General features: G+C 49.6%; 1 protein-coding gene across 1 annotated transcript in view; it reads left to right on the top strand.

Moving 5' to 3' along the window:
• The window catches only part of RFTN1 (raftlin, lipid raft linker 1), a 180,608-nt gene that overhangs the window by 162,260 nt on the left and 3,426 nt on the right, over positions 1-14,922 (top strand). Inside the window, exons 7-8 of the mRNA XM_011355131.2 lie at positions 3,824-3,927; positions 6,723-6,804. Of these exons, the coding sequence (XP_011353433.1) occupies positions 3,824-3,927; positions 6,723-6,804 (186 nt within the window). The remainder of the gene's footprint in view (positions 1-3,823; positions 3,928-6,722; positions 6,805-14,922) is intronic.

Below are 14,922 nucleotides of genomic sequence, written 5' to 3'. Positions count from 1 at the left end.
TGATAACTGTTTGGGCCACTAAGAAAGAAGAAGTAAGAAATGTGTCTGGGAGCACTAAGTCTTTCTTTCCCATGATAGGAAATCAAAAGATATCTAGAATTGATGAGTAAAGAAATAGTTGTAGAAACGTACCCAGCCAATAGGTGTTGGGCATTAATGTTTTGGTAGCAATTTTACAAATGAGGCACAAGTATTTTTTGCAGTTGCTTTGCCTCAGGTGCCGTCTCGGTGAAAGGCTAGGGCTTTGTGGCTGTCGAGAACAGGGGCAAACAATCCCCAGTCACTGTTTTCAGATGCAGAGACCGTCCCAGGGCTGGTCCCACACACTTCAGACATGGGAAATTGAATTCCTATCTTCGTTTACAATCATGTATAAGGAGCAAAATCTTTTAAACTGCTTTTCTCTCAGATTGCTTCCCCAAACAAATCGGAACAAGAGAAAAGAGACGAGCAAACTGATATTCAGGAAACAAACTTTCTCACTGGACCAGTGTGTTACCTCCTCATTATTTCCCTGCACGGAGGATCTTGAAAAAGTGATCAAAAGGCAAATGCATATCTTCATAAACTATACTCTCTTGTCATAATTTCTGGAGGGTAAGAGAAGGGATGCCTGTTTCTTTAGTTGATTTGCAACCACCAGAGAGATATGGGGAACAAAGGAAAAAAGAGCCCTAAACACAAATGAATTCCTTCTGTACAAGTTGAAGAACCACAGGACATGCTCCATTTTTTTTTTTAACACTCCAGGTGTGATGTGAGATTACGTATCCGCACAGGAGAGTGGAGAGTTAATTAAAATTTTTGCTCCTATTCCCAGAAAGAAATGTCTTTTCGTTTGATAAGCAGGCTGGCTTTGGAGTGCTGTTTGTGCTTTTCTCTCCTCACTAGAGTGTCACAGAAAGACAGATCAAAGGGAGCCTGCCGTCCATATAGGTTTCCTACCAGCTTTCTTAGCTAATAGACTTGAAAGCGTCTTCCACTGACTGCGTGGGGCTGGTGTCATATTTTAGAAATGCCATCTTACTGTGTTGATAATATGCAAAGCAGCTTTGATAGATGCTATGGAAAACCACATTTAACATTAATTACATCAAAACCAGCCCAAATAGTCATAGGAGTGGGAGAGTTTAGCGGAGTGTAACACCCCACCCCGTACCGTTTGTATTTTACTTTTCAACCCACCGTGTGACAGCCAGATATTAACGCTTGAGATGGAACCGTCAGCTCTTTCAAGCAGGGTTAGGTTTTGTTATGTTTTTCCTTTTCCCTTTAGTCTTTTTGATTCTGTACCCTCTGGCTGATATCTCCTACCCAGAGAGGATAAAACTGTTTGGGAGAAATCCTGCTGTCTTTCTCTTTAAGACAGTGACAAAATGAAATAAAATGGAGCAAACTAGAAGCAGCCCTGACGAGGCCTGTCTGAGCAGGCAGGTCAGGCAGCAGCAGAGGGCATCCATTGTCTCGCTGCTCTGGGTACCCGTGGAGAAAACCCAGCCAGGGCACAGTCACCAATGAAAGGACTCTATTCTGCCACTCAGGGCTTTGTGAGGCGCCAAAGCTTGTCCTGGTTGCCATGGCTACTGTCTGATTGTAGCGGGTTTGTCACAGTGCGTGATAAAGTGGGAAGGTTATTCTTGATAGGCCCAAGTAATCATAACCTCGCAAAGCTTGAGAGTGTGGATTTAACGTTTTTTTTTTTCCCTCCTCTCTTTAAATCAGGAATGAAGGGGTGGGGGCAGGGCTTCTCAGGATGAAGCCGCCACAGCAGGTGCCCAGCATGAGGGCTACTGGCTGTACTGGTCTGGAAGGGCGGCCCCCAGGTGTCCAGGGTGGGTCCTCTGCTGCCATCTCTGTCCTGAGTGCGGCCTCAGACACAGGGCCAGAAGAGGATCCCCTCAGATAGCCCTCTTGTAAATGAATTGGTTATATACTTGTACCCTCTCTCCTTCTTTCCTCCCTTCTCTCTTTCTCTTCCTGCTCCCCCATCCTTTAACTTCTTTTCCTTTTCTCCTCCTCCTTCCCGTTGTCCCTCCTCCCTTCTTTTCTCCCCACCCTTCTCCCCTTCCCTCTATGCCCTTCAGCTATAGTAGTATTTCTAGCAGAAGTACTGCCAACATGGAGAATGGAGGGAAAGGTAAGGTCTGAGGTAATAGCGGATGGATGCTGGCCACAGAATCGAAGACTCTTTCTGTCATGGGAAGAGACCTAATGGGTTATCTAGACAGTGCTTCTAAGACTTGGCTGCATCAGAATTCCTGGGAGGACTCTTTAAAACAGAGTTCCAGGTCCCGTACCCAAAGTTGCTGATCTGGTAGGTCTGGGTTGGGTGGTCTCAAGACACTGCATTTCTAACAAGTTCCCAAGTGTTGCTGATGCTGCTGGCTCAGGGCCCACATTTTGAGAACCACTGAAATAAGCCAAGACTTATTTTATACAGTTGGAGAAACAGGCTCCCAGAGGATAAATTGGTTGCCAGTGATTCAGGTGTCTTGGTAGCTCCACTGGGATAGGTACCAAGTGATAGGAGCTTGAAAAGCCACTTGAAGAGGCAGCGCTGGTTGTTCCCTTACCTCTCTTCCAGCCCCCTGGCCCAAGGCAGCCAGACCAGCTGGTTTTGTTCCCAAAAGGTCTCCAGCAGGACAGCCACTCGCCACGATGGCCCCTCTGCACAGTGCCGCTCCCCAGTTAAGCCCACCCTCCTTGGTGCCCTAGGCCCAGCGTGGTCTTTCATATGTATGTGCCAGAGTTCTGCCCTGGAGTGCCCTTCCCCACCTCTGCCTGGCAAATTCCTCCCAGCCCTGAGCCCCAGGAAGTCTGCCTGGACACCACGGCCTGCATCCTTCCTTGTCTGCTCGCACTCGAAGCCTCATGGCCCTGCTCTCAAGCCATTTTGTGTTTTGGCTACTTGCATGTCTGTGCTGTTGCCTGTGCTGGGCTGTGACCTCCAGCGGCAGGACAGGGCTTTCACCTTCGTACCCACCATGGCTCCAAATACTGGCTGAATGAATGCGTGTGGACACTCAGTTGGAAGGAACCTGGACACACTCTTGAGTTGTTCAGAAGCCACTAAGAGAGGTGGGGAGGCCAGTGTAGACACAGGACCAGAGTGCAGACAGCACATCGAGTGTCAGTGAGGAACCCAGAGTAAGAAATTAGGCCCGACGCACGGAGAAAGCATGACATGGAACCCAGTGCAGTAGCCTCCCTTTGGGGTTGTCTCCCTGTGGGAGCAAGACTGCATTTTTAAATTCGAAGGCAAGTGTTAGGCAAGTCTCCCTGCCCGCCGCACTGATTTGAAATAAAACCCAGGCAGCGTTCATTTACCCCTTCGCGGCAGGCTGCGTAACAGGTGAGGCTCGTGTGTATGTGTTGGGTGCGGGGGGGAGGCGGCCATGGCTGCACGCAAATGACTTGATCATTTGTCAAATGTCATTTAACTCCCCACGACACACTCCAGGATCATCTGGAGCAGCATGTGTTGTCATACGCCCTGAATACGTCTTTGAGGTGAGGTGATTGTGCTTCATTGAAACTCACAGGAGGCTATTTGTCCAGACAAGAATAAAACAAAGTTAATGGATCAATCCTTTGGCTCTAACTCCTTGCCAACCATGCGGACTGATATAGGGCCAGGAAAGAGTCCCATGTTGGTAGTTTGGCTCTGAACTCTTTAAACAGAATCAGAGCCAGGGCCTCCGAGCTGCAGGATACCCTACCTCCTTCTGCTTTGTTGAGTTGGCGGTTTGAATGATCCCCCTCTCAGTCACTCAGCTGTCAGCTTGCAGCGGCAGCATCTCTCACAGTGGCCTTTCTCCCTTAGGGTGTCGAGGTGCAGACAGACTACGTGCCCCTGCTGAACTCACTGGCAGCCTACGGCTGGCAGCTCACCTGTGTGCTACCAACTCCGGTCGTCAAGACTAACAGGTAACAGTAACAGTCATTGTTATTTTTGAACACTTAACTCTGTGCCAGGTACTGTTCCCGATAAGCAACTTCATGTACATAACTTATTTAATCCTGTGACGAGCCTGTGAGGTTGGTGTGGTCACATAAACTCCAGCCGGGAAGTGGCGGAGCTAGGGTTTCAGATTCTAAACCCCCTCCCTCAGAGCACTCCCCTACACCCTTCTTTCTACCTGGGGAGCCTTGGCCATTATTGCCCAGCATGTCAGAGATGAGCCACCTGGATGAGGAGGCTCAAGGCTCAGGTACAAAAGAAATCCAGCTCCCACTCTGTGCCCTGTGCTGGGCTAGTTAGGTGCTCTGTATATAAACTCTCATTTAGTCCTCAAAAATCCTATGAGGTGGACTTTTAAAAATAAAACCCATCTTACAGCTGAAGAGAGTGTGGCCAAGGAGTGTGGCCAAGGAGATAACCCATCTCTGTGGGGCTGCTGACCAGCTCTATGATCTTGCCCAAGATCTTGCCCAAGATCATAGAGCTGGTCAGCAGCCCCACAGAGATGTGAAGACCTGGAGCCTTGGTCTCTGCTGTGGCACTCCTTACAAGTTCACATTCTCGGTCTTCTGTCCATGCTCAGCTCTGCCTACCGTCCCTTGAGCCCAGGGTCTTATCTCTGTTATACCAACTAGACAAGGCCTTCCTGTGTGTGGGGTTTGCTATCTAAACTAGTCCTCCTAACCGTTCTGTGGGGTTATAAGCATAGATATGATTTCCATTTTACGGATGAGGAAACCGAGGCTCAGAGAGGCTCAGTCACACAGCCACTGAGTGGCAGAACCTGAGATTAGAACCTCTGTCTGAGAGTCAAGGGCTCCTTCTCCTACACCAGGCCACCTCTTTGCTGACCTATAGGGATGCCCCCTCCTGTGGCCCTCAGTGCTCTGCCTGCCCTGAATCCTGCTGCATACTCACCACTGCAGGGCGATGGACAGCATGAGGCAAGGCTGGCGATCTGGGGAGATAGCAGGGCCGTGCAGGCCAGAGCCCAGGCTGAGGAGAGAGAAGGATGGTGACGATCAGTGCCTGTCCTGGGTCCTTCCACAGCCTGTCTGGGCCCTCAACATGTCTCCCTCCTGACAGTGGGGCACGTTAGGTCTGTATACCTGCAGAAGCCAGTCTGCAGCAACCTTTGGGCCCCTTGGCCACTGGGGGTCACCATATTGTTTCTCAGCCAAGACTTCTGTGGGCACAGGGCAATGCAGCAGAGTACGAAGAACCCTGGATTGTGGCCTGCAGACTTGAACCCAAGTGCTGAGTCCACCACCTTGGTCAAGTCATGTAGCTTCTTTGAGTCTGTTTCATAGTCCATGAGATGGAAGAACAGAGGACAAGAATCACCATGATAACGTATTTGAATGTGAAGCCCCTGCTGGTTCTGAGCTAAGCCCAGCGGGTGCAGACAGGTCTGTCTGTCTCTGTCTTGGATAGTCATACTTGCTAAACAATTCTCCCTAATCTTCCATTTCCCTGTGCCTTAAATCGGGGGTCCCCAATCCCCAGGCCATGGACCAGTACCAGTCAGTGGCCAGTTAGGAACCAGGCCACACAGCAGGAGGTGAGCAGTGGGCGAGCAAGCGAAGCTTCATCTGTATTTGCAGCTGCTCCCCAGCGCTAGCATCACCACCTCAGCTCCACTTCAGGTCATCGGGCATTAGATTCTCATAGGAGCACCGGTCTCTGGTGCCAAAAATGCTGGGATCACTGCTTTAAATGAGTCCTCATGCTGCAGTGAGAGAATGCACACGACCAGGCAGATCTGAGCTTGAATCTCGGCTGTGTACTCTGGAACCTGCTCCTTAAACGAGCTTTTGTTTTCTGTCTGTAAAGGTGTCTGTCCCGGCCCTTGGAATGCTGTGGTGAGGCCTAAATGAGCCATTATGTGTGGAATCACTCAACCTAGCACTGGAATAAAATAGAAAATATCAGTCTTCTCCATTCTTACCCTCCGACACTCCATGTTAGTGACATGTTGCCTCAGCAGAGAAGACATTTACAAAATAGAGATTTAAGAAAGTGATGGGAAGGGTGGAGGCTGGGGAGAAAACAATGATCTTCTTTACAATATTTCCAGCCTCTTTAAAGGCAGCTCCGTGGGGTCCTGCCTTCCTGAGAGAAAGGTGCTCTCACTGTGCCATAAAAATGAGCAGGTCCCTGAAGGACCCCTCACCTTTGTTAATGCCAATCCCTGCCTTTCTGCCTGCCCTTCATCTGTGTGCCTGCAGGAGCAACGTGGCCCTGCTGCTCCCTGAAAGTTAATCAGGCTGTGGCTGGGACCCTTTGCAAAGCCAGCCCTCCACCTGCTGTCCCTGTGATGGCAGAGGGCAGAGCTCTGCACCCAGGTCCTCATCTCCCTGCCTTTCTGGGCCAGCCAGGCCCCTCATGGACTCACTACCAAAGACAGCTTTGGAAAAGGCCTGCCACCCTTTAAGAATTGCTTTAAGAAGCTAGTTTGTCATCATTTGCCCAGGATGCTAGCTGTTATTTCACATCAAGAGAGTGGAGTTTCCAGCTGTGAAGCTGACTTTGCTGGGACACCCACAAAGCTTTGTTGGGCCCCTAAGATAGCCCCTCGGAAGCAAAGGTGGATGGTCTGAGGGCTGGAGAGAGAGGGGGTGCTTCTCGATTCTGACCTCTCACTATTTGGTGGCAGGTTTTCTTTCCGCAGGTGGCTATGAAGTTAGGGACCACAGCATAGGTACGAGGTTTGGTTCTCCCAGGTGTAACATAATTCATTCTCAGCTCCGATGTGTTACAGGGAGGGAAATGTGTCCACCAAGCAGATTGTCTTTCTTCAGAGACCGTGTCTACCTCAGAAAATCAAGAAGAAGGAGTCAAAGGTAAGTGACCTTGACCACATTTCTCAGATGTCCTTAGCAGAGCTTCATCTTTGAGTGGATGTGTCTGCAGCATGTGGGTAGACAGCCTGCTCTAGCTTCCAAGGGCTCTGGGCCCAAGGACATCTGAGCCCCTTGGCGAACCGAATCAGGTCTGAGGCTGCCAAAATGGGACAGGTGAGGGCACTAGAGGGCCTTGTCTGCCAGTGTCCTGCTGGTCAGGGCAGAAGAGCAGGTTCTTCTGGACACTCAAGTGTGCCAGATATTCCCACTAGGCTAAAAATAGGGCCATGAAGTCAGCTGCAGTCTGACAGGACCGGGGGCGGGAGGAATGGCTTGATCGCAGGCCCAGCTTCTCTGTGTCTTCATCTCATTACAAGCTGGCTGGAGGTTTGGCTTGCCCGTTGGATCCCTCAGGACATCAGAAGTTTGGTGACTTGGGCAGACAGACCCTGCCAGAGCCCCTTTTTGACAGGCCATGACTCAGAAGCCTCTGAATAACAATGGCTGGTATAGACAGAGGCCAGCCAGCCTTAGCCTGTGGCAGTGAGTCATCAGGTCATGCTGTTCTGGGGGTCTTTTTCCGTTACCAATGTCATATGAGCCGTCCAAGAAAGACAGTCACACCAAGAGACCGTGACCATTCTGAGAATATTTCTTTTGTTTGATGAAGTTGTGCCCAAGTCCTTCCCTTGCATCAGATGATTCTGATGTTTCGCAACCCCACGCTTTGCAGCTGGAGGGTGATTTTTCCTGTGGATGTTTCACCAATTACTCAGGAGGAAGCAAGTGAGTTGAGGGAACCTGCCAAAGCGAAGTCAGGTGTCACCTGGAGCCAGCTCGCTCTACTTTTGATGGCCGAGGCCACGCTCTGCTGCAGAGCCTGCTGGGCCTGCAGCCTCCTCACGCCTGGCATCATCCTTCTGCTCACCACTCTGGTTCCTCGTGTTCTTTGGACATGGAACCCGGACAGGAGCACCAAACAAGTGAACAGATTGAAGCAGCCCCTCGTCAGCTAACATTCGGGGGGAGGGTTTCTTATATGGGAGGAAGGCCAAGGAAATGGCGCCTTGAAGCCAGATGGGGTGGAATACAGAGGACGGTCTCTCTCCAAACTCTGAGACGCTAATGTGACAGGTGACAGCAGCAGAGAACCAGAAGGCAACCGCCAAGTCCACCATTAACCACCAGGCACAGTCCGCTGCCGGCTGGAAGATGGATCCGCCTGACTGCTGTCAGTTGCTGCCTAGCCGTAGGCTCCCAGGGACTCTGTGCATTCACAGAGTGACATTCAGCAACAGCGCAGGCAGTGTTTTGGTCAGACACCAAAAGAAACCTGCTTCCGCCTTTAAGAGAGAGAGGCGGTGCTGCCTTTTCTTGCCAGCTCTCCTGGTGGCGGTGCTGGCAAATCCCAAAGCAGAGACATGCAGTTTGATTTTGGTGAAAGCCGTGCATCTCACAGAGGGAGATAAGCCAGTGGAAACTTGAGCAGACAGGGAGATGTTAGAGGTAGAGTTTTAAAGCTGCTGTAAGAAGGTAGGATGACTTTCCTCAGAGAAAAATCCAGAGAGGATGGGAATCATTTATTTTCTGGTCGGTGGACACTTCCAACCCCAATCAACTCTACTGCTGTCAGATGCTTTCTCTTTCAATGTACTCATTTATCCCCTACTCATTCAGAGGATTGGCTGGCGCCGAGCCCTTGTTCCATGTGACCTAAAGAGGTCACCTGACTCGTGGAATCCCAGAGAAGGGACTTCGAAGCAGACGTTTCCTCGTCGTCCCTGTCATTCGCTCCTCAGCTGACTCAGGTCAGCGTTCTGCTCCCACAAGGTCTGTGTGCCCCTGTGACTGTGACAGCAACTCCCCCCTGGTCCTCGCCCTGCCCGAGCTCCCTGCAGCACTGGTGCTGTCAGCTGCCCTCCACCTCTCGAGTCACCTTTTTCTCTGGGCTCTGTCCCACCATCCTCTCCTGGTTTTCCAGCAGTTTCCTCAGGGTTCAGACTCAGCCCCACTTCTCCTCTCACTCTCTTACCTCTTAGAAAATCTCATTCATGCACAGAGTGAGAAATCCTCATTCACCTCCTGTGTGGATGACTCTAGCTGCATTGTCACCCTTGCTTCTCCCCTGAGGCCCCAACTCCACCTGCCCTATCACTGCTCAGTGATCTCAGAGCAAAGCGTGACTTTGTCCCTCCCCCACACCTGGCTCACCTCCTTCTACTTAGAGGAATGAACCACCAGCGACCCAGAGGCACCCACCCGCCTCGGGGTCATCCTAGACACGCCCCACCTCCTTCCCCCATATTCAGTCCGTCCTTAAGACATGTCTATTTTAGGTCCTAGAAACTCTGAGATCCTCTACTTCTCTTCATTCTCACCTGCCTCAACTACTCCAGCCTCCTAGTGACAGGTCTCACTTCAGATATGTTTTCCACCCTGTGCCAAACTGACCTTTCGAAAAAGTAGATTGAATCATGTCGCCCCACTCTGCTTAAAACAGTTCTAAAGCTTTGTAATATTATTAAGATAAAGATAGAAATCTGTGATGTGGTCCACAAGCCCCTGTGCGATCCGGCCCCATGTTCTGCTTTCCAACTGTGTCGGCCTTCATGTTCTTCCATGTCCCTTCCTGCCCCAGGGCCTTCGCTTCGCCTGTTCCCTCTGCTAGGACACTCTATTCCTTGGTATTTCCCCAGGACAGTGTTCTCTGCTCTCAGGCTCGTTTGTGATATATACGGAAGAAGTGCGTTCCTCCCTTTCAGAGCTCTCCTCTCGTGTCTAATTATTTGTGTCCATCCGTTTATCCTCTACCAATAGAGTCAGTCTATGAGAGCAGAGACCTTTTATTCTGACTGTTGTATGCCCAGCACTTGGCTTTTAGTCGATACTTGACAAATATTTGTTGAATCGGTGAATGAGTAATCAAAATTCTGAGCCGGGGGACATGCATATTATGTCTAGCACTGAAATTTAAGAAAAGAAATCCCAAGGTTGGCACACCAAGGACGCAGTCCTCTAAACCAGCAAAATGGACAAAATTCTCCAATCAAGACTTTTCAGCATTTGAAAGGAACCTCTTCGTGTGTATGCGAGTGTGGCTTTCAAAGCAAATATGAAACTCCTTCGAAGGTAATAGGTGGTTTCTATGACACCGGAGAAGTTTTCTTTCCTGTTAAACTACTTGAAGTAGAGACAGATAACGGACAGTTTTTAAAATGTGCGAATTAAATCCATTAGCCCCTGCTGACATGGAATTCTGGACACACACTGCTGTAGCGTGAAGGATTTTTTTTTTTCTTCCCCGCAGTTGTTTCTGACATGGATGGCTAGTTGGAATCTTCCTTGGTTTAGGCACCAACGGCACACGCAAGTGCCATAGACACCCTCTTTGGGAAGGCACCCAGCAGCGTGCAGCCTAACTTACAGCTTGTTAAGTTCAGAGGTGTCCCTAGTACTGCTCAGGATATGGAACACGGTCTCCAGGCTGGACGGCCTGCCTTTAAGTGGGGATGTTGTGTCCTCCCCCTAGAAACACAACCCAGAAAGCTGGCACTGTCCAGGGGCTGCCACGTCCCTGCCTCTTCTTGCTTTCTGAGATGTCACCTTTTTGAGACTTGGGCTCTGGAGCAATTTTTGTTGTTTGTTGGAGACTGTGACTGTCCCTACCTTAAAGGAAGAAGAGAAGCCTGGGTGATGAAGGGAGCAGGTGTGAAGATGGAAGGGAGGGAGACAGAGGAAGCCCTTCCATGGAGAGCACGGCTCAGGGCAGGGGGAGGTTGAGGGGCAGGTGCTTTTTTCCAAGCTGCCTCTTACACAGCTAAACTCTGCTCAGGTGCTTTTCTTAGCTTGGTGGTTCTCAGTATCAGCAGTATCAGCCTCACCTGGGAGCTTGTTAGCAATGCAACATCTCCCTCCCCTCCCCAGGCCCACTGAGTCAGAAACTCAGAGATAGGGTGAATGATCTGTTTGAAGGAGCCCTCCCAGTGATTCTGATCCCCACTGCAGTCTGAGAGCCAGTGTCTTAGTTGAACAGTTCAGGGCCCTTCTAGGCTCACCTTTGGACCTCCATCCAAATTTTATCATTATTGATTTTTTTTAATGGGTCTGTGAGGAAGACTTCAGTGTAGATATTCGTTTTCAGTAAACCAAACCAAAGAATCTTTAATGGCAGTTAAACCTGGACTTCCATTAGCTAACCACTTGGCCTAGTGAGTCAAGCTGCTGACCTAGCAGATGCATCTGAACAAGGTGAAGTCTGAAAGGTGAGGCACTTATGCATTGGGCTGAATCATCCAAAGGTGTGTGGCCTCTCCATTTGCTTCCTCTCCTCCCTTCCCTCTAAGACAGTAGTCTAAAGCCTTTCTTCCACCAAGAATGAGAGGCCGGAAGGATAGTGTAGAACCAGAGACACCAGTGTTCAAATTCCAGCTCTGCTATTTCCTAGCTATATGATCTTAGGCAAGTTACTTTACCTCTCTGAACCTCTGCATGCTCATCTAAGATGGTATTAACAACACCTATTGGGAGTGTTGCTTTGGGGATTCTGGGAAATGGGGAAACCTTGTCACGGTGTGAGACACACTCTAGCACCTTGGTACGTGTTTGTTTGTTCTGTTTGTTCGTTCCGTGTTTGTTTGTTTGTTCTGACACAGGTATTCTATAGGCACTCTTCCTTTGCCTATTCAGAACATGTAGCTTTTAGATTCTACGGACCCTGAATTTTGGCCACTGCTAGTTCCCTGCTTCATGAGAATGTCCCCACAAAGGAGAGAAGAAGAAAAGGAGGACAAGGGAAGACTCAAGTCAGAGAGCCTCCTGGGAGCCTGGCTGCAGCACCTGGGACAGCTGTGGTGGGATCAGGGGGCCGAGGCAGCACGAACCCATCTGAGGACAGAAAGTAGTGCGATCCTAGGAGGCATTTGGCTTGGCAGTGATCATTCTGCAGGACAGAAAACATTGGCTGGAATAGGTCCCTTCCAACTCTGTGCTTACTGTCCCAAATCCTCTTGTGCCCAGCAGTCCAGGCAGGTTCCTGGAGCAAAGTGGCTGGTATGCCTGCCACAGGCCCCTTCTGTAGTCTGTGTCCTCCAGTGACATCATATCAGGAGAGCAACAAAATGTAGTCTTCTTCAGGAAGCCGGATATGGCTGGGTGTCCAGAGGAACCACAGACGTTCTGCTGTTTAATTAGCAAGAGCAGCCCTTGAGAGCATGCCTAGGTTTGCATGAGAAAATAAATAGTGCCCAGGATGGAATCTGGCACAGGTGGAAGCGGTCTTGGTTGTACACCTCCCAACTGCAGGGGGCGCTATTCACATTCGTGCCAGTGTAAATGGGTCCCTGGGTTGGGCACCACAGCCCTGTTGGCAGAGACAACTATTTTAGAGGTGAGGAACTTGAGAGTTGGAGAGATTAATAACTTTCCCAAGGACTGAAAGCTAACAAGTGCCAGAACTGAGATTTGAACCAGGGTCTCAGTTGCCATACTACAGTGCTTTGATGTTATAGCATTTAGGCCCTTTCAGCCAAAGCAATCTCACCACTTTTTTTAGCAAAAGTAAAACTGCTTCCGACTCCCCTGATAGCTGACTGACTCTTGGAATACTGTATATGGGCAGGCTTAACTGGCCTTTTTCTGAAAACATGCAAAATGCAGAGGCTTTTACTAGTTGGGGACATCGATTTTTTAAGACTCTTCCATTGAGCTTGAATTAAAATGCAGCAGCAGCTGCTGCATATGACGAGGCAGCAGTTATGAACCATGGTCATGTGTGCCCAAGAGCCACAGAGGGCTGGCGCTGGAGGCAGCGGCAGTGGCTGTGAGGTCTGAAGTCAGCATCCTACACTGGTGGTTAGAAGCTGAGATGCCTGCTTGTCAGTCCTGGCTGAAGTGGGCACCATTGGGGTGGGGGTCTGAGGCACCGCTTTGGCCGTAGAGGGGTTCTGTTTTGGGGAACTCATGGCTTAGGTGGAAGAATCTCAAACCATCCCCAGAAGGGAAGTCTGTCAGCTGTAGTATGAGAGAGAGAATGCCAAAAAATGAGTGTCTGGGGAAAAACTCATCCAACATCGTAGGCGAGTTCATATGGGGACTTTTGTGGGAGGGTGGGGTGGCGGAGGACAGGGTAAATGTTAAATCCTAACCTCAACATGTACTTTGCTCTTTTTTCTCTTCTTTGATGGAATAGTCAAAATTACCTGTCTTGTCCAAAAGGTGTTCAGTATAAGAATCCTATGAGGTGTTTTATCTCAGAACCCTGTGAATGTTCAGTACCACTGAAAACTCTGCAATGGTGGCAGATTTTCTTAAATTTACATAGCCCATTTTTGGTTTTTCCTAGCAAAGCACTCAATTATTTACAATGTGGTAAAGCCTTAAGAAACCATTTTCCAGTGATGGTGCAATTGCATTCCTGGGCTCCCTCTCCAGCCCAGCAAGAAGTCGCCAGAACCAAAGGCCCCTTTTATTTTTCTTTCAATCACAGAATGTCTAAGATTTAAGTCCGTATTTGGTGAAACCAGTGTGATGTGACTGAAGTTGGAAGAAATGACCGTGGGGGGAACATAAAGCCCTCTGTGACCCGTGGGTCACTGAGCTGCACTTGCACACTGGCCAAGTGGCATGTGCAGAATCTAGTCCCATGACTCCCCTCCTCCCAGTGAGACCACTCCGTGCAACTGGGGGTCCTGACTCTGGCCTCTACCCACCCATCTCTCTCTTCTCTGGGATTTTGCTCTTGTCCTTTGTGCCTTTCACACCTGGGCCCAACGCATCCCAAAGAACCTGTGGCTCTGTGGCTCCCATCTTCCTGAGTGTATGTGGCACGGATCTCTGGCGTCTGACTCTGAGGGTCCCGGCCCAGAGCGGACGGGCCCCCACCTCTGAGGTGGAGGCCATCCACGGCATACAGACCCCCAAGGAGGACAAAGGTCAGAGGGTCTTTTGCTCAGGAAAATTGGGGGACCCCTGATGTTTGGGGAGTAGAAGAAGGCTGCAGTTCTGCTGAGTCGTTAGCCCACAGAATTCATTCCTCTTTCATAAATCCAGTGCCCCGTTACTCTGAGACTTCCAAGGTGTTCTCCTTAACACCCTTCAGTGTTTCCACGTCTTCTCAAGCTCATGTGCCCAGATTTGTTCCAAGCATGCAGGCTCCTGAACTGTCTTCCTCTGGGACAGTCATGTAGTCGACAGACTCTGCAGGGCTTTGAATGTTTCCCCTCTTTTTCTTCCTTAAATTAATTTCTCTTTTTGGAGATCAACCAGAAATAATGTGCAGAGGCACCAGTCCCTCCTTACTAAATCCTGGGCTATGTTTTGACTCTAAAATTATAAGACTGGTTCACCCTGAAACGCAGGCTTGGCCGGGCTCTGTCCTCCTCCCATTCATTCACCCCACAAGCAGTGTTTGAGTGCCTGCTCTGTGCCAGGCACTGTGCTGTGCCCCAGGGACACAAGAGTAAGTAGGACAGGTGGCATCCTCGACCTAATGAAATTTACATCATGTGTCAATAATGGGAACAGCAAACATACCTGGTATAGTATGTGCTGGGCACGGTGCTATGACATGGATTATCACATCACTGAAATCACATAAATACCCTCTAAGGCAGGGCTTGACAAACTACAGCTCATGGTCCACATCCAGCCCACCACCTGATTTTGTAGATAAAGTGTTATTGGAACAGTCACACTCGTTTGCCTACATATTATCTATGACTGCTTTTCTGCAAGAACGGTAAATGGTTGCAGCAGAGACCCTGTGACCAGAAAGCTTAAAATATTTACTATCTTCTATAGAAAAAGTTATCTGACCTTGCTTTTATAGCAAATCAGGTTAGCAGTCTTGATTTCAGTTAGAGTGATGTCCCCCTTGTATAGATGAGAACACTGAGCTGTAGAACTAAGCCAGTGAGAGGTGGAATTTGGACTCTTCACAGGAGGTCGCACTCCAGGCTTGGATATGACCTGGTGTTCTTGCCCATTTCTTACTGACTACACCCCCTGGGCCCTCCCTGAGTCTCTGTTGACGTCCCTGTCACATGGGGGAAATGCTTGATTGCAGGTGGAGCTTCCTGGGAAGCAGACTCTGAGATAGATTTGGATAGAGGAAGTTTTAAG

The sequence above is a fragment of the Pteropus vampyrus genome, unplaced genomic scaffold, assembly GCF_000151845.1.
Source record: "Pteropus vampyrus isolate Shadow unplaced genomic scaffold, Pvam_2.0 Scaffold1, whole genome shotgun sequence".
NCBI classification, from domain to species: domain Eukaryota; kingdom Metazoa; phylum Chordata; class Mammalia; order Chiroptera; family Pteropodidae; genus Pteropus; species Pteropus vampyrus.
Note: the sequence above shows the minus strand (reverse complement) of the source record. Positions and strands in the feature narration are given on the sequence as shown.